We start from the raw sequence: 22,041 nt of genomic DNA, 5'->3' as shown, positions 1-22,041 counted from the left end.
TAGCAAATAACCATTTTAAAAAATGGGCAAAAGGCCTGAATAGACAGTTTTCCAAAGAAGATAGAGGAATGGCCAACAGGTTCTTCAGATTATGCTCAACATCATTAATTGTTAACAAAATGTAAATCAAATCCACAACAAGGTATCACCTCACATCTGTTAAAATGGCTAGCATCAAAAATACAAGAAATAAATGCTTGTGAAGATGTGCACTGCTGGTGGGGATGTAAGCTGGTATGGCCATTATAAAAAAAACAGTATGGAGGTTCCTCAAAAAAAAAAAAAATAGAACTACCATATGATCTAGCAACCCCACATCTGGGACAATATTTGAAGGAAATGAAAACACTATGTCAAGTTGATATCTGCATCCCCATGTTCATAGCAGCATTATTTGTAACAGCCAAGACATGGAAACACCCTGTGTGTATGGACGGATAAAGAAGTCGTGGTATATATATAGACGCACACACACAGAGGGGAATGTTATTTAGCCCTAACAGGCAGGAAATTCTGTCATTTGCAACAACATGGATAGACCTTGGGGGCTTTCTACTAAGTGAAATAAGTCACACAAAGAAAGACAAATAATGTGTGATCTCATCTGTATGTGGAATCTTAAAAAACAAACAACTAGACTCTTAGAAGAAGAGATTAGATCTGTGGTTAGCAGAGGTCGAGGGTGGAATTGGAGGAAGGTGTCAAAAGATATAAACTTCCAAGTATAAAAGAAATAAAGACTGGAGATTCATGTACAACACGATGACCGCAGCTAACATTACTGTATGGTACGTGTGAAAGTTAAAAGAGTAAATCCCAAGAATTCTCAGCCCAAGGAAAGAATATGTTTTTCTTTTTTATGCGTGTCTATACGAGATGATGGATGTTAACTTACTGTGATAATCGTTACACGACATATATGGGTAACAGATATTATGCTATACACCCTAAACTTATCAGCTTATCAATTACATCTCAATAAGTCTGGGGAGAAAAAGACTATCTGTGGGGTAGAGATAATCAGAGCCCAGCATGGGGCTTGAGGATTCTTGCTGAATCATCTGACTGAAAACCCAGAGAGATCAGATCTGGATGTCTATTTTCATGCTTTCTATAATAAGCTGAATTATATGAAGGGGTCGTGCAAATGGTAACGTGCCCATTCTGCCTGCTTTGCTTTGTTTTCCTTTCCTGTGCACACCCAGACTCCCCAGTGCGATTGTAAACCCACGGCCCAGAAACCAGCTTCTGTTTACTGGGATCCTCAAAGTCCAACAAAACGTCTAGGCGCCAGCAGGTGCTCAGAAGTGCCATAGAGGACCATGAAGGTGAGTTTGTTCCCTGGTCTGAAAGCCAGTGGACGTGTCAGCGGTCTCACCGGGTGTTTACACCGTGCTCCAGGGGCCAGAGGCCAGCGGCGTTACCTGGTCTGGAAATAGCGTGCATCTGCGCTTCTGGAGTCCTTCGCAAGCCCTTCTCTGGTCTGTCTGCTCCAGAACAAATGCTCTGTCCTTGACACCAACAGAAGCAGCAGCCTCTCCTGCCACCTGTCAGCAAACTGCTGCCAGAGTGTAATTTTACCGGATATTGTGAGAGGAAGCCTGAGTGAAATACGGCCCTGGTGGAATCGGCGGCCAGCGGCGCCTTTTCTTACCTGTTAATGAAGCCTCATTAGAAACAGCAAGAAACCTTGCTGAGAACTGGAAGCACCAGTCTGCCTTGGCTCTCCCTGCCAAACGATGATTAACTTAATGGTTTATGGCAGCTGCTCTTTGAGATTAGGGAGCCGAGGAGATGGAATGTGTGCAGCCCCACACAGCATGCTGTCTGGTGGAAGCTCAGTGGGGTGTGCGCATCCATCCTCCCCTTTGTCCAATAGCTGAAACTGCTCCCAGGTTCTGGAAAACGCATGGCCATTCAGACACAGAATTAACCTCCTTTTGATGGCTGACCTCGCGGGGCCCTCCAGCTGTGTGTAGGTTAGGGATTTAGGTCTTGGCTTGAGGGGGAGCGGTGGGTAGAAAACTAATTGTAACAAGAAAGAAAGACAAGAAACAGACCTCAGTGTGCAGTGCATCTGACACAGCTAGGCCGGGGCACACTCTCTTCTAGGGGGATGTCTTGATCCCAGTGCTTTAATTGTGGGCACCCCTGGAGCGTGCAGCTGGGGAGGGGATCGGTGCTTTGTTGAAATGTAGCATTAGGTGGTGCCTTGACTGTTTGTGCCTCAAACAGCAAACAGAATTATGTAAAGGTGTCGTGCAAACTGTAAACAGCTGTCCTGTCCACATGACTTATGAATGCAATTCCTTTGATCCTAGGAGCCAAAAGGAAAACCAGTTTTCGGCCAGGAGACTCCACTTCTTGCCTTGCTTTTCTTCTAAGTTTTCTTAAGGGTAAAGAAGGTTCCTTTTGTTTATGTCAGCTTTGGCTATTTGGAACCCCAGGGCTAGTGGGGGGAGGGTGTCTTGGAATATGCCCATTTTGGACACTTCCCCCTGGCTGGATTAGCCACTTAGGAGAACAGACTCAGCCTGGATATTTTGGTCTGTAATTCTGTGTGGCAGGTGGACTGACAGAAGCTTGGGGGGAGGAGAATTAAGAAATTAAGGCTGGGCTTTGTGTGTGTGGTTTTGGAGACACTGTGAACCCGTGGTAGGACACAGGTGGTGGTTTCGGTTTTAATCAGAAGGCAGGGGACTCTTGCCTGGGTAGCGGGCAGATTCACGAACCATATTTGGCGGGGCTGGGTCCTGAGAAGCCTGGGGGAAGGATCCCGGAAGAAAATTCTGAGGCTGCAAGTGGGGTAGGCAACCACAACCTAATTAGTGCCCTCCCCCGCCAAGACTTAAATTGAAGCACCCTTTCAACCGATTGAGAGATACTCTGGCAATCACAGTGGGATGTGTGTGTCTGCACGTGGGGCCCGTGCAGAGTTCATTAAAGAGATCTGAATGCTCTGTGATGCCTGTGATCATGATACGTTTGATAAAGTACCATGCCAATCCCCTCTCTGGCAGAGTGTTATTTTTGCCCCAAATTGGGTCTAGCCGGCATGCCATAAGCACAAGTTTTGCCTAAGCAGTGCATTTACGTCCGTAAACTCAAGAGCGGCTGGCCCATGGGTGATGAGGCGGGTGATGAGGCAGGTGACGAGGCAGATGGCGTCACGCTCAAGGAGGCTTGCAGAAGCCATTAAGAATGGCTCCATGAAGGAGGGAACTTGTGGGGATGAGCACTGGGTGTTATATGGAAACTAACTTGACAATAAGCTATTAAAAAAAAAATGGCTCCATGAGCAGAGGCCAGGCAGGTAAAGTGATATCCATCTTCACCTGACAGTGGGTTGAGCGAAGTGGGCAGACTGGAAGCCACACACAAAGCATTTATTTGGAGAGGTACAAGGGAGGTTGATCAAGCTAGAGACTATTTAAATTAAAGCAGAAGGACCCTCTCTGTTTCCAGGATGCTTTTCAAATTAAGCCCAATCAACCAGGGAATCCAGCTCGGAAGGTGGGGCGGTGGTGGGGGTCTATGAGGGGGTGAAGGAACTCCTCTAGGAATTTCACCGTCTCTTGGTGAGGGAGGAAGCATTTCCTTTATGAAAAGAGGAAGTTTCTTCATTAGCTGAAACAAACAAGAAATACATACATGTGAGAGAAGTCACAGATGATTAAAATTGGTAAAGCTATCACAAGAGGAGTATGGGACAGGCAGGTGTCTCATGGAAATAATTTGGCTTTTGGAACAAGGCAGTTTGGGTTTCCACCCCCTGTCCCATGATTATTAGATATGTGACCTTGGGCAAAGGACTTAAGCTCTCTGAGGCTTTGTTTCCTATCTATAAAATGGGGAGAATGATGTCATACTGGCAGAGTTTTGGGGAGAAATGAAGATTAAGAGCTTACGAGTGTCCTGGCATATAGCAGGTACTCATGAAATGAGTTCTTATATTCCCGAAATACATTCAGCCTCACTCATTACTTTCTGTATATGTTTAAGACAAGTTTATGTATTTATTCAGATGTTCATGGGCATTTGAAAAAAATTAGCTTCGTTAGGAGAACATAGCTTTTATAATCACTAGAAACCAATCCAATAAAAAGGCAGCTGGAAAGGAGCTGGATGACATATTTTCCTTTTGAAAGGAGACAAGATTAGGTTGTTTCTATGTAGATCTCTCGCCTTCAGAAGAAAAATTTTATACAGCACATTGGAGAAGCCAGGAGACCTGGGCTCCAGTCTAGCTCTGCCTCTACCTTCCCGTGTGATTGAGGATCATTTTCTGATCATTTCTGATCATTTTCTCCTCCAGGCTCTAGTATTCTCTCTGAAGTTGAGAGGTTGGACTATAGAATCCCTAAGCTGTCTCTCAGAGCTGATACTCTATTCATTATTCAACATATGTCTTGGAAGGGACTTTGGAGGGAAATATGAAGATAGAGAATTATGATAAAATAAAGGATTGGATTTCCTTAAAGAGCTGACAAGGAAGCTGAGCCCCAAGACTTATGATTATGCTCCTAGACTCCTTACCCATTAAAAAAAATAACTGCAGGGGCGCCTGAGTGGCTCAAGTCTGGGTGGCTCAAGTCTGTCTGACTCTCAATTTCAACTCAGGTCATGATCTCAGGGTATGTGAAATTGAGCCCTGAGTGGGACTCTGAACTGACACTGTGGCTCCTGCTTGGGATTCTCTCTCTCCCTCTCCCTCCCCCACTTGCACTCTCTCTCTCTCAATATAAATAAACATTAAAAAAAAAAAGACTGCATATATACACGTGTGTGTGCATACACATACATACACAGATGCATATACGCTATTCCTACCCCTTGCCTCTCTCCATTATGGAGGCTGGGAAAGCTCAGTCATTGCTTTCCCAGCATCCCTTGCAGGTAGGAATGGTCATGTGAGCAGATTATGATCAATGAGATATAAGGAAAATCCATTGGAGGGCTTCTCAAAATGCTTTTCCTTCACTGATGAAAGAAGAGAATCACACATGGGAAAGCTCTTCTGCTGTTTCCCCCTCCCTCCCCTTCGTACCATGAATGTTTGGAGGTGTGGCAGGCATTTGGCAACCCTGGGTGGTAAAATGAAGACAGAAAGCCAATATATCAGGGATGATATGTCAGAAAGACAAAAGAGCTTGGGACCTTAATGAAACCATTGAGTAGTCTACACCACCTAATTTCTGGAACTCTTAGACAAATGTGGTTTAGGCCCTTGCCACTCAAACTGTGGTTTCTGGGCCAGCAATTATGGGCACCACCGGGGAGTTTTGATAGATGTGAAGACTCTCTGGCCTTACCCCAGACCTAGTAAAGCAGTGTGCATTAAAAAAAAAAAATCCCCAGGTTGTTCTCTGTATTTAAGAAGCTGGGTTTTTTTGGCCTCTTTTTATATTTGTTCATTTGCTTTTGTTCTTAAATTCTACGTATGAGTGAAAAAACAGTCTTAGATACAGAGAACAAACTGGTGCTTGCCAGAGGGGAGGTGGGTGGGGGATGGGAGAAATAGGTGATAGGGATTAAGATTATCTTGATGAGGACTGAGTAATGTACAGAATTGTTGAATCCTTATATTGTACACCTGAAACTAACATAACACTATATGTTAATTATACTTCAATAAAAAATGATAAAAGATGCCCAGGTTTTGGTGTTTTAAGTGCACAGTTAAGTTTCAGGAGCATTGATCTGTGGCCCCATTAATGAGGGTCTATTACATGCAGCTGAAACATCATGTGTTGTACTCGTTATGTGTGAACATATACAGGTGTGTGTGTGTGTGTGTAACTGCATATATGAATACACGAACAGAAAAAAATCCTTCAGGGACATAGGCTGTGGGAGTGGGTGTGTATGTGTTGGGAGTTTGACGATGATTTCTCTTTTTTTTACCTTAGTTACTTTTTTCTTTTTTAATTTTTTTCAGTGCTTATTTATTTTTGAGAGAGAGAGAGAGACAGAGCCAGAGGGTGAGAGGGGGAGGGGCAGAGAGAGAGGGAGACACAGAATCCAAAGCAGGTTCCAGGCTCTGAGCTGTCAGCACAGAGCCCAAGGCGGGGCTCGAACTCACCAACCATGAGATCATGACCTGAGCCTAAGTCCCACGCTCAACAGCCTGCGCCACCCAGGCGCCCCTTAGCTAAGTTACTTCTCTAGTGTTGGAGACACCTTTCATTTCAACCCCGCGGCATGTTTTTCTGTCCCGCAGGGGGATCGAGAGGCGGAGGGCTCACCCGCTCTCCTCCCTGTCCAGCAGGGCGTGGTAGGACTCCACGTCCCTCTGCAGCTGGGCTTTGTGCGCCAGCAGATGCTCGCGGGCCTGCTGCTGCTGCTCCGCCTCCGAGCGCGTCTCCCTGAGCTCCGCCTCCAGCCTGCTCACCACGGCGCCCAGGTTCTGCAGCTCGATGTCGTGCCAGTGCTTGGCGTCGTGCAACGTGTTCTCCAGGCCTCGTTTCTGCCAAAGAGAGAACGCGGTCCGAAGCCGGGCCGCAGGCAGGGCCCCTGGCGAGGGAGCCGGGCCGGGCTGTGGGAGGGGCTGGAATGGGCCCCGGCTGTCCATTTCTCTCAGGACAAATGGCCTCGCTGGCTCCCCGGGGAAATGATGACCCCTCCTCGGGAGGCCAGACTCTCGTTTGGTCTGATTCACTGAGCCTTCTGACGGGGGTAGGGGGAGGAAGAAAGAGAAGAGGGGAAGGAGAGGGAGAAAGATGAGGTACCGTGATGAGAGAGAATGAGAGTAAGGAGAATAACGAGTGGAAAAAAACAAAACAAAACAAAACAAACAAAAAAACACAACTGAGTAAGAAATTGACACACAGGCACACAAGGGGGAGGCAGTTTGCAGGTGGTTTTCAAAGAAATCTTGCTCTCTGAACTGCCCCTGGGCCTTTCTGCCCTGATGTCTCACTCCCTGGGCGGGGGCGTGGGGGGGGGCGCTTTCCCCCTCCACTGCTGAAACCCCATCCATCATTAAGCTAAACGCCTTCACCTCCCGCACTCTTGCCCACGTTGCCAGAGCTAGTGTGAGGGTCTCTGGCCTTTACACACTCAGCATTTTTTCTTTGGTGTGTTAGTATCACACCTTGGCTAAGTCCTCTTCCCCTTGCTGTCCCTTGTCTGTGGGCACCACACCGCCCTATCCTGAGCCTGTTTCTCTCTGAGCTGTGCTTCCTATGTGTGTGTTGGTTGGTCTCTGCCACACTCATGATTTCAGTTGTCTGTCTTGCCATGGCTCCTGCACTGATATTTCCAGTATAGACCTCTCCCCCGAGCCTACACCTGCTACTGAACTTCTTCCCGTAAACATACAATCCATGGGCACCTCAAATCAANGTGAGATCATGACCTGAGCCAAAGTCGGACGCTTAACTGACTGAGCCACCCAGGTGCCCCTTGCCACTCCTATTCTGCACTTCAGCTGATGAACTCACATGGACTAGAAATCAGGATTGAGATGAGGGTGTGTGGGGAGTGGTAGAAGAGGGGGCACTAGCAATAGTATTGGAACTGCCCCAGGCTTGAAACTGATGGGAGAGACGGGCTCCTTGGGCCTCAGTGGAGTCCAGACCACCACAGCTGCGCAAGGATTACATGAACCATCCCTTTCATGCACTCCGGTGTGGAAAACTCACTTGTGGTTCAAATCAGCACACACGACCCTAGAGGGGGCATCGAGGAGGAGCTGTGTGCTTGGCACCCTAATAGAACTTCAGTTAACCCCAGAGATTAGAGGGTGGATTGCTGTATTATTAATAATTATTTCAATTAATAAATAATAATGATAATAATAATAATAATAAATAATGCAAGAGATCTTTCTACAAACCCCAGTGAGTCTGAGGACCTTATTATGTGTCTTCGGTTGGAAGCAGAGCCTGAGACAGGGATCCTGGTACATGTAAATAATTAGGGGGTTGCTCTCAAGAAAAGGGGGAGGGCAAGGAAAGTGGTATAGATCAGAGGAAGGTGCTAGGCCAGGAGGTAGTCTCAGCAGGAGACTGGGACAGCCTGATCCCACACAGAGCTGGGAGTGTGAATTATACTGTAAAACCTACTCCGCTGGGAAGGGAGTGGGCTGGACCTTTAAGCCCCATGCCAGCTAGTCATTGGCTAAGGGCCAGTGGGGGAAGGAGGGCGAGCCTACTTCTAGGCCAGGTGTCTACTATTTGGCTGAGGACAAGTCGCTGGAGAAGTGGACCCCCGAAAAGGGACGTCTGTAGGTATTAGTGGTAGAGTATTTTGGTGGGGCACTAATAGCATCCACTATACTTGTGATTCTGTATCAGATGACCCTTTCAGGCCCCAAAAACTCATGTTGTGAGATGTGAATCTCTTGCAAACTCTGACCCACGTGACTCCAGTTCAACAGTTGAGAGTTAAAACTGATATAAGAAATGCCAGACTTTATCCAGCCCACTCACCAGGGCCCGCAAGGATTCCGTTTCAGCCTGGAGGCTCTGGACCTGGCACGAAGTGTTGTGCAGCTCCAGCCTGAGGGCAGCGGCCAGCTTCTCTTCCTGGGTCTGTGCCATGCGGGCCATCTCCGCCTGTTGCTGTGGAGGGTAACATCTCCGCGTGAGCAGGGGTGCATGGAGAGCTCCAACCTCTCCTTCCATCTCACCCTTCCCAGTGACCGCTCCACTGCATCTCACTTACAGCAAACAGCTGGCAGATTGAAATAGCCCCCTTTTCCCACAGGTGCCCCCACCGATTCACATACAAGAATGTACTTAGTTTGAACATACAATGCATGCAAATAGAATAAAATTCAAAAGATTTTTCTGAAAGATTTATAGGAGAAAGTCCTCTTTTGTCCCTATGCTCTAATTTCCTAGTTCTCTTGTTTCCAGTTTCATATACCTCTTTCCAGAAATACTCCATATGAGTAAATAATGTGTGATCATCCCCTGTCTCCTTGCTTTGGTACTTGATATATCTTAGAAAATATTTCTACTAGTATATATAGATCAATTTCATTCTTTAAAATTTTATTTTGATGTTTATTTATTTTAGAGAGAGAAAGCATGAGTGGGGAAGGGGCAGAGAGAGAGACACAGAATCTGAAGCAGGCTCTGAGCTGTCAGCGCAGAGCCTGACGCAAGGCTATGAACTTATGAACTCATGAGCCGTGAGATCATGACCTGAGCAGAGGTCAGATGCTTAACCAACTGAGCCACCCAGGCACCCCTCAATTATGTTCTTTTAAATGGCTCCATAGTATCACCTTGTTTGGAAGTACCATAATTATTTAGAAGCCCTGCACTGATGAGCACTTTGTTGACAATGTTGGCCTGTTATAAAAAATGGTGTAAAGAATAATCTTATGACCCTCATTTTCCACGCATGGGAGTATCCCTGGGGGCTAAATCCCTGCAATGGAACTGCTGAGTCAAAGGGTATGTATTTATCATTTTGACGAATGTTGCCAAAATTGCCCTTCAGAGAACTAACTCTTTCCAGTACTGTAAGGCAGTGCCAACTACTCTACATCTTCAAATGAAGAGCTCTCCAACTTATCCGATAGTCCCTGTTTCCTTGTAAAAACCAGTGTGGCCATAATTGTGAACACAAAGGGAAGGTCTGCATTTCACAATTTCTCCTGAGTGAAATGGACATAGTCTGGTTCTTCCCCCACACTCTGAGTGGAGGAGGTCATTGCTCCTCTTTTCCTTGTGCTAGAGAATGGGGAAAACTAGAGATCACCTTCATTCATCTTTGGTGCAGTCTAAGGGATATCTCTCGAGTCAGTGATATGGGAGAAAACAGCTGTTTTCTCTTCTAGGTTACTGGCTGGCTGGCTTGGCCATTTTTACTACACATGAATACTTATTTATAGGATTATGCAAAAATAATCCAATCTGACTAAGAACAACCAGGTCAAAGGGCTTACATCTCAGGAGTAAGTTCTTGCTGTGTGAGGGCTATAAAGACCTCAGCAAAAACACCCAGTAAAGAAAGGTATGGGATTGGCCACCTGGGCGGCTCGGTTAAGCATTGGACTCTGGATTTCAGCTCAGGTCATGATCTCACAGTTCGTGGGTTTGTGCCCTGCATTGGGCTCTGTGCTGACGGCATGGAGCCTGCTTGGGAATCCCTCTCTCCCTCTCTCTCTTGGTCCCTCCTCTGCTCATGTTTTTTTTTTTTTCTCTCTCTCAAAATAAACAAACATTAAATTAAAAAAAAAAAGGTCTGGGATTGGCTGAAGGAGAATGGAAGCTGTGGGCCCAGCTCGGACTGGTCAGTGCATGGCTGTGTGTTCCTCGACTGTCATTCACTCTCTCTGAGCCCCAGTCCCTGCCCACAGAATGCAGATGACAGTGAGTGGAGAATAATAATCATATGATGACTGTCCTCAGGGGTCATCATGAGGCTTCCATCAGGTTATGAATGTGGAAACTTTTAGAACCTTAAAAGCATGCAAATAGTGACTGCATATATTTTCTAAATGTAAAAGGTACTATAACCAATAAATAGGTTTGTGAAAGCTATTGTGGGTTGGATACTACTAATGATAACTCACAGGTGTTAAGCACTTATCTGTGCCAAGTGCTCCATTAACAGGGTTAAGTCCATTATTTCATTTAATTTTCACGACCCTATGAAGCAAGTGTCATTGTTATTCCTATTTTACATGAGGAAACTGAGGCACAGAGAGACTGGGCTATTTACTTAAGATCGTACGTCCTCTGAGGGCAAAGCCTGTGCAACAGGAGACGCCAAAGCCCTGCTCTTAACCTGTACTGACGGCTGCTGCTTCCGCCAACCCAGCAAGCCCCCTGAAGGGGGAGTTGTCTTCCCCAAAGTGAAGGTGGACCACTCTAAAATGTCTTTGTGCTCTGCCAAGCCCTCCAGTGATGGGGCGCCCTATCTTTCTCCTTCTCTCTGGGGTTGGGACTTGGCTGAGTGGGCGGCCGTGGGAGGGTGGCTTCTGGCAGACAAACGGAGCCAGGAGGTGCAGAGTGGCCAGGGGCAGCGGGGAGCTGGGGCCGGCTCAGGGCCACTCACAGGAGCTGCTGTTAAATTCTCAGGATGTTTGTAAGCTGGTTGGTAAACATAGCCATCATTAAAAATTAAATTGTATCAACTTACACTTAATTAAGTTATATTAAAATGGTAACCAATACTCCAAACGCATCACTTGCTAATTTATTTACATTTTATCATTATCTGTGCTATCCATGTTCTTTATATTGACGGTACCTGTGTGGTGGGAATAACATTTAATGGGCTTCTGAGCATGTCTTTCAAACTCTGTGCTCGTTTACATCAAGTTAGGAGTTTGAAATCAGCCGTGGTGAGAGTATGTACCTCATGGAAATTGGCAAACACCACAAATCAGGGATTGAATTATTGTTTTGCTGACTGTCTAGACCTAAGAAAGGGATGCAGAAAATGTTAATAATGCATATTAAACTTAAAATTGGGTCATGTATGTAGCTGTTGCATCAAGAATAGCAAAAACAGGGGTGCCTGGGTGGCTCAGTCAGTTAATCATCCGACTTCAGCTCAGGTCAAGATCTCATGTTCATAGGCTGGAACCCCACATTGGGCTCTGCTGACAGTTCAGAGCCTGGAGCCTACTTAGGATTCTATGTCTCCCTCTCTCTTTGCCTCTCCTCCACTCACATTCTGTCTTTGTCTCTCTCAAAAATAAATAAACATTAAAAAAAGGAATAGCAAAAACATTAGAGGGAATAGTTTCCTGATATTTACAAACTATTATCTGATTTGCAAAGAAGTTACTCATATCATTGATGAAAGGACTTATTATGGTAATGGAAATATCAACCAAAAATTCATATGAGAGCTATCCTCATTTATCATTGAGTGACTTTTTGCTTAATTGGATATTAATAATCAAGTATACTTTGTTATCTGATTTGGTGACATTTAATTATAAAAAATGGTTGGCAGATTTTGCCAGAAATAGCAAGTCACAATGAAGGTATAGGTGCAAATGGAAAAGCAAAGTGAGTATTTTATCTTAAAATTTATGTTATCTCTTACCACCTCACACCTGTCAGAATGGCTAACATTAACAACTCAGGCAACAACAGATGTTGGTGAGGATGCGGAGAAAGAGGAACAGTTTTGCACTGCTGGTGGGAATGCAAACTGGCGCAGCCACTCTAGAAAACGGTATGGAGTTTCCTCAAAAAGTTAAAAATAGAACTACCCTCTGATCCAGCAACTGCACTACTAGGTATTTATCCAAAGGATACAAAAAGCAAGTTACAAAAAGCAAGCTGATTTTAAGGGGCACGTGCACCCCAATGTTTATGGCAGCATTATTGACAACAGCCAAAGTATGGAAAGAGCCCAAGTGTCCATTGACTGATGAATGATAAAAAAAGATGTGCAACAACGTGGATGGAACTAGAGAGTATTATGCTATGGGAAATAAGTCGGAGAAAGATAAATAGCATATAATTTCACTCATATGTGGAACTGAAGAAACAAAACAGGTGAACACAGGGGAAGGGAAGGAAAAATAAGATAAAAAAAAAACAACAGAGAGGGAAGCAAACCATAAGAGATTCTTGAATACAGAGAACAAACTGAGGTTGCTGGTGGGGTGCTGGGTGGGAGGGATGGGCTAAATGGGTGATGGGCATTAAGGAGGGCACTTGTTGGGATGAGCACCGGGGGTTATATGTAAGTGATGAATCACTAAATTTTACTCCTGAAATCATTATTACACTATATGTTAACTAACTTGGATTTAAATTTAAAAAAATTTGTTATCTCTAATAACATAATTGTATAAATTTCTAATTGTTTATACGATTTCTAATTGTATAAAGAAAACAACAGAAACTTCTCTGTTACCTTTTTAGTGGTACTGTGAAGTCTGACAAGCACCTAAATACACATGCTTATATCTACCAGCTCCAGAGAGCAGGTGTGAAACGTGACCAGCACCCCCTGGGTGACAAGTGGGCATGAGGAGAAGTCAAGTCCTTTGGAGGGTAAGTTTCAAAGCCTAGGTGGCTGGGTCTGGGGTGAACATGCAGGCCCAGGCTCTCGCAGTCCCCCATATGATCTGCCCCCCTTGCAAACCAGACAGTGAGTGGTTTGTATTCAAAGTTTCACGCTGGTCTCTGAGGGGAAAATGCTTTTTCTGAGTGTTTCCACAAACAGCGTGGTTCTGCACATATCAGAATACTGATTGAAACAATTTTTATTTAAACCAATTCACTTTTTCTTTATAAAGAAATGTGTTTAAATGGAAACTGTAGAAAAGTTCTCAAATTTGGTGCACATCAGGATCGTCTAGGAGGGCTTGTGAAATTGTAGATTCTGATTCAGGAGAGCTGAGTGGGCCTAAGAATCTGCATTTAAAACTCCCATGTGATTTTGACTTAGGTCATGATTTCACAGCGCGTGGGAGCCCCAAGTGCTCCTCTCTCAAAATAAATTAAGTTAAAAAAAAAAAAACCTCCCATGTGATTCCCGGTTCATGGAAGCAAAGTTCTAGATTGCTGCAGAAACCAGTAAAGCTCTGTCACTTGTCATAGACAAAAGATAGTTGAAAAATTAATAAAATTAAAAAATTAAAAACCTGAGCAAATTTTGGCTGTCAGGTTGCTAAGTGCCAAACCCTGCTTTCTCTTTGTTGAAAGTTGAAATTAATAAGTATAAGACAAGTGTCAGGGCACCTGAGTGGCTCGTTAAGCATCCAACTCTTGATTTCGGCTGAGGCCATGATCTCACAGTTCATGGGGTCGAGCCCTGAGTCGGGCTCTGCACTCATCGTGTGGAGCCTGCTTGGGATTCTCTCTCTCTCTGTCCCTCCCCCACTTGTGTTCTCTCTCTCTTTCTCTCTCTCTCTTCTCTCTGTGTGTGTGTGTGTGTGTGTCTCAAAATAAATAAATAAACTCAAAAAAATAAGTATAAGAGAAGTGTTAATGACCTAGCAGCAAATGGAAACTTTCTTCTACAGTTTAATTAATATGGAAAGAGAACCATAAACTAACTTGATTACTATGGGTTTCAGTGTCATTTTATATCATGCCCAATATCTTCTCAAATCAGCTTACCCCAAGTGATGGTTGCCCTTCATCTGGGGACAGTTATCGGCTTTAACTCACCCAGAAGAATTACCTGTTCTTCTCCAATGGCATTTTGGAGTTATGCTTTCTGATTAATAATTACTTTACTTCTATTTCCATTTCAACCCAATGCTTCCATATTTCTCCTCATGGACCAAACAGTAGGTGTGTCATTCTAGAACCTGAGGATAAGAACGCAGGGCTCTGTTTTGTTGCTCAGTGCAGTTGCTAGGATGTGGAATGAGGTTCAAATACGTCCCCCAGGCTTTCAAACCAGCTTGAAATCTTGGCTCTGCTGTGCAGGAGAAGGCTCCCAGGCTTGCACTCCATCTATAGTTCTGGGACAGGAGAGTATACTGACATTTTGAAATATGGCAAAAGATTTCTCAAAAAATATTTTTTAATGTTTATGTATTTTTGAGAGCATGAGCACAAGTGTGAGTAGGGGAGGGGCAGAAAAGGGACAGGGGATCTGAAGTGGGCTCTGTGCTGACAGCAGACAGCCTGAAGTGGCAGTCGAACTCACAAACGGTGAGATCATGACCTGAGCCGAAGTCGGACGCTTAAACGACTGAGCCACCCAGGTGCCGGGAAAAACATTTAAAAAATTTTAAATTAATGGGGCACCTGAGTGGCTCCATCTGTTAAACATCTGACTTTGGCTCAGGTCATGATCTCTCAGCTCCTGAGTTTGAGCCCCTCATCGGGCTCTGTGCTGACAGCTCAGAACCTGAAGTCTGCTTCAGATTCTGGGACTCCATCTCTCTCTGCCCCAACTCGTCTCATGCTGTCTCTCTCAAAAATAAATAAACATTAAAAAAATTTCTTTTAATTTAAAATAAATTTTAGATGTGAAAAATGGACGTGAGAGAAGAAAAGTAAGCATGCTTTGGAGTGAGTCAGAATGAAGTCTTTGAACGTCTCCAAATGGAGGGGGAAAGGGCCATCCCTAACCCACTCCTCTGCTACACAGGTGTGTTCTTAGCAGAACGTGTATCCAAGATGGGCGCTCAGACATTGAAATGTGTAGGCTGCCTTTCCCCAGCAGGTGCTGTGTGGATTTCAGTGAATCACTAGAGCTCTCTTTTTGCAGCTGGTGAAAAACAGCTTTCTGAGAGCATTGCTCTGCCACAGAGTATGGCTCACAGGGTCACACGAACCTCATTATGTCATTATCACGGAGAAAAGGAAAGCAATGGACTCCTTGAAGATACCAGGGTCCCCTGATCTTATATCACAGAGGACTCTCATCCCATGGTGGGAGCAGCGGTGGGGGGCGGGGGAGGTGACGGGACACAGAAACATGGTTTGGAAAGATCATGACAAGAGTCTGGCATACCCTCAAGACAAAGGCCTCTCAACCTCACATTCCACAAGATGTCACTTACTCGTTTCTAAATAAAGGAAAGCAATCAAGACACTTCCACCCCCAGCCCCTGTGATTTGTCCAGGTCAACCTAGCTGTGAAGAGTGTTGATTCAGGAGTCAGAATGTGTGGTCTGAATCTCAGTTCTGCCGCTTTGGAACTGCATATTCCTGGGTAAGTTACTAACTTCTGCATGCCTTAGTTCCCTCCTCTGTATAATGGATAAGATCTCAATACCTGTCTATGGTGGGGACCTGAAGTGAGAACAAGCCTGTGAGGTGCTCACAACACTGGTTGGCACTTGGTAAATGCTCTGTTGCCACCGCCCTCATGGCACGTTGCATTCTGCCTTGCAGAAGAATGGTCTTTCTTTTTCTTCTTCTTTTAAAAATGTTTTATTTATTTTTGAGAGGGAGAGAGAGAGACAGAGTATGAGCGGAAGAGGAGTAGAGAGAGAAGGAGACACAGAATCTGAAGCAGGCTCCAGGCTCTGAGCTGTCAGCACAAGGCTCAACAAGGGGCTTGAATTCATGAATGTGAGTCCATGACCTGAGCCAAAGTCAGATGCTTAACCTACTGAGCCCCCTCCCCTCCCCCCAGGCACCCCTTGAAGAATGGTCTTTCTATCTGTTGCCTCCCATATGCACTCAGCCAACCTCACACTAGATTGTGGGTACCTTGTGTGCAGGGACAACTTCTCACTGAGTCCTCTGTCTGCCCTGGTGACCTAACATGGATTTTTACCGCTAGGACATGCTCAACAACATTTACTAAAGGTCTACAATGTGTCCTAAGCACATGCTAGGGACTACAGAAGAGGAGGGTCTACCAGCAGTGGAATTAATCATGTCTCCTTTTCAGTAGGAGGATGAGCTATCATTATTATAATGACTATAAGTCACTTTATAGTCCTGCGGTGTCATATAAATATTGTTTCACTAAGGATAGCTTTTGACAAGCAGCACACACCCGCCTGACCTACTCCAGCCAGAGGTAGGATTTATGTGGGAGAAGGCTGGGTGCCATCCAGTCTTCACCTGGGACACGAGTTCTTCTCAGTGAGAACTAACAAGAAATACGTGTCTCGCTCAGTGAAACTCCAACTTTGGCAGAAGGGCTGGCCCGGCGAGGCTAAGCCAAGTTTCTCCTTGAATTTATACAAGAACCACCTGGCTGTTGAAGCCGCTCACTTAAGGCTCTAGGATCAATTCCCAGACTCAGCGGAAACTGCCAAAGGGCACAGCAGGGAGCACAAGGCTTTGTGGACTTGCAGCCCCTTCGTCGTCAGTAGAGCACAGCCTGCTGATGAAAGTGGCGGCAGAGGCCCGGCAGTGAGTGTAATTCTGAAGAGAAAAGTATGTTTTCCTACTTAAAATAATTATTGGAGAAGCCTAAATGATAGTATTTGTCTTCTGGTTCATGGAGACCATCCTATTCCTGAGGAGGGACTCCTCTGCTCTATCTCTTCTTAGAGAACTAGCGGGTATTGAGTGAAAACCATACTGCTTTAATTTCTCAGGGATTGGGGCTGTTTCATCTCTGCAAGTCTCTTATTTTAGAAATAAGGTCCCTACACCTTCCCTGGGAAAGAGCTACCACCGAGAAATATCTAAGATATTTTGAGACCACAGAATCAGGGGGCCAGGGACGGGCCAGGGACTTCGTGCCCACAGCACCGTGCATGAGGCCTGGCATCTGGTCTGTACTTGACAAATGGAGTCCAAGTGAGTGAGGGAGGGAGGATTTCTTGCTAGAACGGATGAGGGGGAACTTACAATGTTGGGTGATCCTCTATATAGATAGGCACTCAAATATTGATTGTCGACCAGTGTGGGGTTGGAAACACAGTGTGGATGGTGAGGGCCTGGAGTGCCCTCTACAATATACACGGTGTACTTGGTAGGGTAAAGAACAGGGGAAAGTGGCCAGTGCCTACCTCCATGAGATGGTCTCTTTATTTTCTCTTCTAACAACTGCTCTGATTCTACCCACATGGTCCCCAGCCAGACCAGCCAGCCTACACTACTGTAAAATACAGTGACAGGAACCAAATCCTGGTCTTCTGGCTCCTCTAGTAACCCTGTATTACTGACTAACAGTATCTTTGGAAAGCTAGCTTGAACTACCATAAATTAAGTAAAAAGACAATTGACAAGCTGGGAACATATTTACAACTTATTGCAGGAGGACTTATTTTTCTAACGTGCAAAGAGTCACTACAGACCAGTAATAAAAAGTCCAAGGCCGGGGTGCCTGGGTGACTCAGTCGATTAAGTATCCGACTTTGGCTCAGGCCATGATCTTATGGTTCCTGGGTTCGAGCCCTGTGTCAGGCTCTGTGCTGACAGCTCAGATTCTGGAGCCTGCTTTGGATTCTGTGTCTCCCTCTCTCTCTCTGCACCTCCCTCTCTCATCCTCTGTCTGTCTGTCTGTCTTCTCTCTCAAAAATAAATAAAAGATAAAAAAGTCCAAGACCTAATAAAAATGAGTAAAAGATGATCTGACAGTATACGCGAGAGCAAATATGGCTGAAATTCGGCATGTAAAAGATGTTCCACCTCCCTTATAGAAATGCAAAATAAAATTGCACTGAAAAACCATGTTTTACCTATAATATTGACAAAGATCACAAGGTATGAGAACTCACAGTAATGGTGAGGATGTGGGGAAATGGCACACTCAAACATTTCTGATGAAAACTGCTGATGAAAGTGGCGGCAGAGGCCCGGCAGTGAGTGTAATTCTGATGAAAACTTAAGTTGTTACAACCTTTACTGAGGGTAATTTGACAACATTTATCAAAATTACCAATGTATGTAATTTTTGACCCAGCAATTCCACATCTATGAATTTAACCAGTAGATGTATTTCTATATTGGGAAATGAGGGACATACATAGTTAGTGACTATGTATAGTTAGTGACTATCTATAAAAGCAAAAGATTGGAAGCCCCCTTAATATTCGTCACCAGTGCATTAAATAAATCCTGGGATATCGGTTAGCTAGAACAGGGGTTGGGAATTTTTTCCTGTAGAGGGCCAGATAGTAACTGTTTTAAGCTTAACAGAGCGTATGGTCTCCATTGCAATTCTTCGACTCTGCTAGTGTATGCAAATGCAGCCAATGACAATATGTAAATGAAGGAGCATGGCTGTGTTCCAATAAAAGTTATTTGCGAAATACAGGCAGTAGGTCAGATTTGCCTTGTGGGCCATAGTTTGCTGCCCACTGTGGTATAATAATCATGCATGCATCTAAATAGCAGTATGTTCTGAATACTACTGTTTGTGTAAAGAGAAAGAGAAGATACAAATATTTCCTTGTATGTGGATAAAATACCTCTGAAAGGACTCAGGATAAAAATAACATTGATTGGCTCTATAGAAAAGAACTGGGTGGCTGGGACATGGTTTGGATGCCATTTTCCCCTCTGTATCATTTTGTATATTTTAAATGTTGAAGCAAGTGGAGGTATTATATATCAAAAATGCTTTAAAGATATCAAAGTAAATTTTAAAAAATGAAAGACAAGCTGGGCCCGAAGCTCCCCCTGTGACATAGTAAGAGATGTAGAAAGCCTAGATGACTCCCCTTCAGTGCTTGCAGCGAGTGCATCAGTATAAAACATGGCTTATTTCACCAAAGAGCCATCAGGCACTATAGCCAACTCATCAACACACAGGGACTGTGTTGATACAGATGCTCTTAGGGGTTCTGCTCTTTCTGTTCTCCTTGAAAGGAACTCTCCCAGTTGGCTATCTTAACATCTAGAGTCAGTGACCCCAGTTGACTAGCAGAACCCCATTTCAATCCAATTTCATATATTCTAGAAAATATTCACTCTTCTTTGTACAAGCAAGCAAAGAAAATGTGTTGACATGGCAGTCTATAGCCCTTTCAGGGTGAATTCTTGTTTGTGAATATGGATGATGCTGAGACATGTTATCCAAGGTTTCTAGTCTCCTTTGGGTAGATCTAGACCTATGTTGTCCAATACGATAGCCACTAGCCACACATAGCTATTTAAACAAAAATTAAATAAAATGGAAAGTTCAGCTTCTCAGTTGTAGGAGGCACATTCCAAGCGCACAGTAAGCACACGTGGGCTGTGGCCACCATACTGGAAAGGTGCACAGGTTATACAACAGTTCCGTCCTTGCAGAAATTTCTGTTAGAGGGCACTGCTCTAGTCAGTTGCTAATGTGTCTTCCAGCTCTAAGACTATCAATAGCCAGAAACCTCACGATTCATCTCAATCTGTTCACCTCTCTTCATTCTCTACCATCTCCACGATCTGTCATCCTGACTGTGGGAGGCATGATGGCTACAGCTACAGTGAAGTTCCTGACCACAAATACCTTGAGCTGATCTGAGGCGAGTGCAGACCGCTATCAGAATAGATAGCATGGGAGCATTTGCTGTGGGGTTCCTGGCCCCCAGGGGCTATTAATAGGAAGCTGAGTTCTCTCTCAGTGACACCTCCCCCCAACTCCATCCCATCAGCTTGTGCCGGTAATTGAGTAAGACTTTGGTTGTTGCACACATCCTCCCACTGCAGTGAACAAGGGGTGGGGATGCGACTTCCAGGAGTGAGGGTGTGGAGACCCCAGGGGGGCGGTTAAGAAGGCAAAACAGAGCCTGTCTTGCTTGCCACAGAATGGAAAATCTCAGATTAGGAATACTAGGAAAGAGGTGCACGATAGTGGCCCCCCCATATTCCCCAGGTGGCCTTGTGAGGGTCTGTGGGTTGCAGACTGGGGAATGTATTCCACGGCTAGCCAGGATGCCTGGAGCATGGTGTGGCATGCTGCCTGTGATTACCCGGACATCCTCAACTACCTCGAGGTGGGTAACCACAACAAACAGAAAAGGAAGGGCCAGGCTGCGAGGCCCTCCAGAAATTATCTGGACCAAACTGATCTCCCCAAACACAGAGTTATACAACTTGAGAAGCTCCAAAAACTGGACCACCAAAGTTCCTGACATCCATGACCGTGGCTGGAGAGAACCGAGCTGGAACCTCTTTATAAGCTTTTAATGATTTAAAACGAAGAGGAGTTAGCAGATAACTGGTAGCAGATGCTGATGGCATCCACCTTTATCCCTGAGGCCGAAACATGTTTGTTCTCCCTGGCTTCCATTCCACTGCCAAATTCCAAACTTCTTTGCCTGGGAGAGCTCTCTCTGAAGTCTTTGAAAGGTCACTCTGCTAGCAGACGGCGGATGTCTGATGGGGACGGTATTACCACCCCAGCTTCCTCACCTTTCCCTTCTCTTGTATTCTGTACTGTTCCCCAGAAGTGCTGTGGGTGCTGAGTGCAGTGTCCCTCAGTGGGTGCTGGTTGGAGAATGAGTTCTTTGTTGGTTCCCTTTCCTGCATCTTCTCTACTGGTATTTTGTACCCTCCACCCGCCCCGGCCACGTTCCAGATAAACGATTTCCACTTTAATATTTGTCTCAGGGTCAGTTTCTGGGGAAAGCTAAACAAAGACATAAATTAATCATGTCAATTAATTTTCAGGCTTCCCAGGCTGAAAGGTAATTAAATACATGTTTGTATGCGCTCTGCAAAAGGTTTTGAAAGAAGTGTGCGCTAAGCCGTTTCACATTTATGCTTTGCTGCCAGGAAACCGACAGGAGGTGCTCAGTATGGGCAAATGTCAGCCCCCAAGGGCATGACAGCAACTGACAAAACTATTTATTGGACTTCTGGCTGTCAGTTCTGATCTCTGTTGATGATCAGAGGAATTCACTCATTCTGCAAATATTTTCTGAGCTCCGCCTCTCTGCAAGAGGCCCAGGCAGCACTAGCCAAATGAAAACAAGTGCTGCCTGTTTTCTCTGAGATGCAGCTTTCAGATTATTCTATTAAAAAAACACTAATGAATCTGTCCAGAATTAATGCTTGAATTACTGTTGGGCTGGTAACGATTCTCAAGAGTATGAAGGGTGAATAATAATGGCCTGGAGTTTTTTCCTTTTCAAACAATGCAGGATTCATTTCTGTTAATTCAATGCCCCTTCCTTGCTCCCCAAAGAAATAATCTCTACAGAGGTGCCTGGGTGGCTCAGTCAGGTAAATGTCTGGCTCTTGATTTCAGCTCAGGTCGTGATCTCACAGTTCGTGAGATCCAGCCCTGCATCTGGCTCTGCACTGACAGCGTGGAGCTTGCTTGGGATGCTCTCTCTCTTTCCCTCTCTCTGCTCCTCCCCCCTCCTCAACAAACAAACAAACAAACAAACAAACAGACAAACCATCATTACAGTGTGGTGTGTACCCCAGAAGGGTTGGGGTAGAAGCAAGGTGGCAAACTGCTGGGCCGCAGAAATTTTGCTTTGGGAAAGAGCCAGGGAGGAACGATAGCCCAATGTGGAGTAAAGGTGCCTGGACTGGGAGCCTGGAGAGCTGACTAGTGGTGTTGCCAGCCAGCTATGTGACCTCAGGACGTCCACCGCCCTCTCGGATCTGCTTCCTCACCTTTGAAATGAGGAAATGGGATGATCTCTAAGGTCCTGGATTATAAATACTCATGAGTCTCCTAAAAAAGAAGCAATGGACCAAAATCAAATCTATGGTTTGGTTTCACTTTCCCTTTGTGTGGTTGTACCTC

The 22,041-nt window shown here is 45.0% G+C and overlaps 1 protein-coding gene across 1 annotated transcript in view; it reads right to left on the bottom strand.

The window, feature by feature from the left end:
• Positions 1-6,241: 6,241 nt before the first annotated feature.
• The window catches only part of BFSP2 (beaded filament structural protein 2), a 60,518-nt gene continuing 44,718 nt past the window's right edge, over positions 6,242-22,041 (bottom strand). The window contains exons 5-6 of the mRNA XM_077752301.1: positions 8,433-8,564; positions 6,242-6,466 (exon numbers count right to left, since the gene is read on the bottom strand). Of these exons, the coding sequence (XP_077608427.1) occupies positions 6,242-6,466; positions 8,433-8,564 (357 nt within the window). The remainder of the gene's footprint in view (positions 6,467-8,432; positions 8,565-22,041) is intronic.

The sequence above is a fragment of the Crocuta crocuta genome, unplaced genomic scaffold (assembly GCF_008692635.1).
Source record: "Crocuta crocuta isolate KB4526 unplaced genomic scaffold, BGI_CrCroc_1.0 scaffold580, whole genome shotgun sequence".
Lineage (NCBI taxonomy): Eukaryota > Metazoa > Chordata > Mammalia > Carnivora > Hyaenidae > Crocuta > Crocuta crocuta.
Note: the sequence above shows the minus strand (reverse complement) of the source record. Positions and strands in the feature narration are given on the sequence as shown.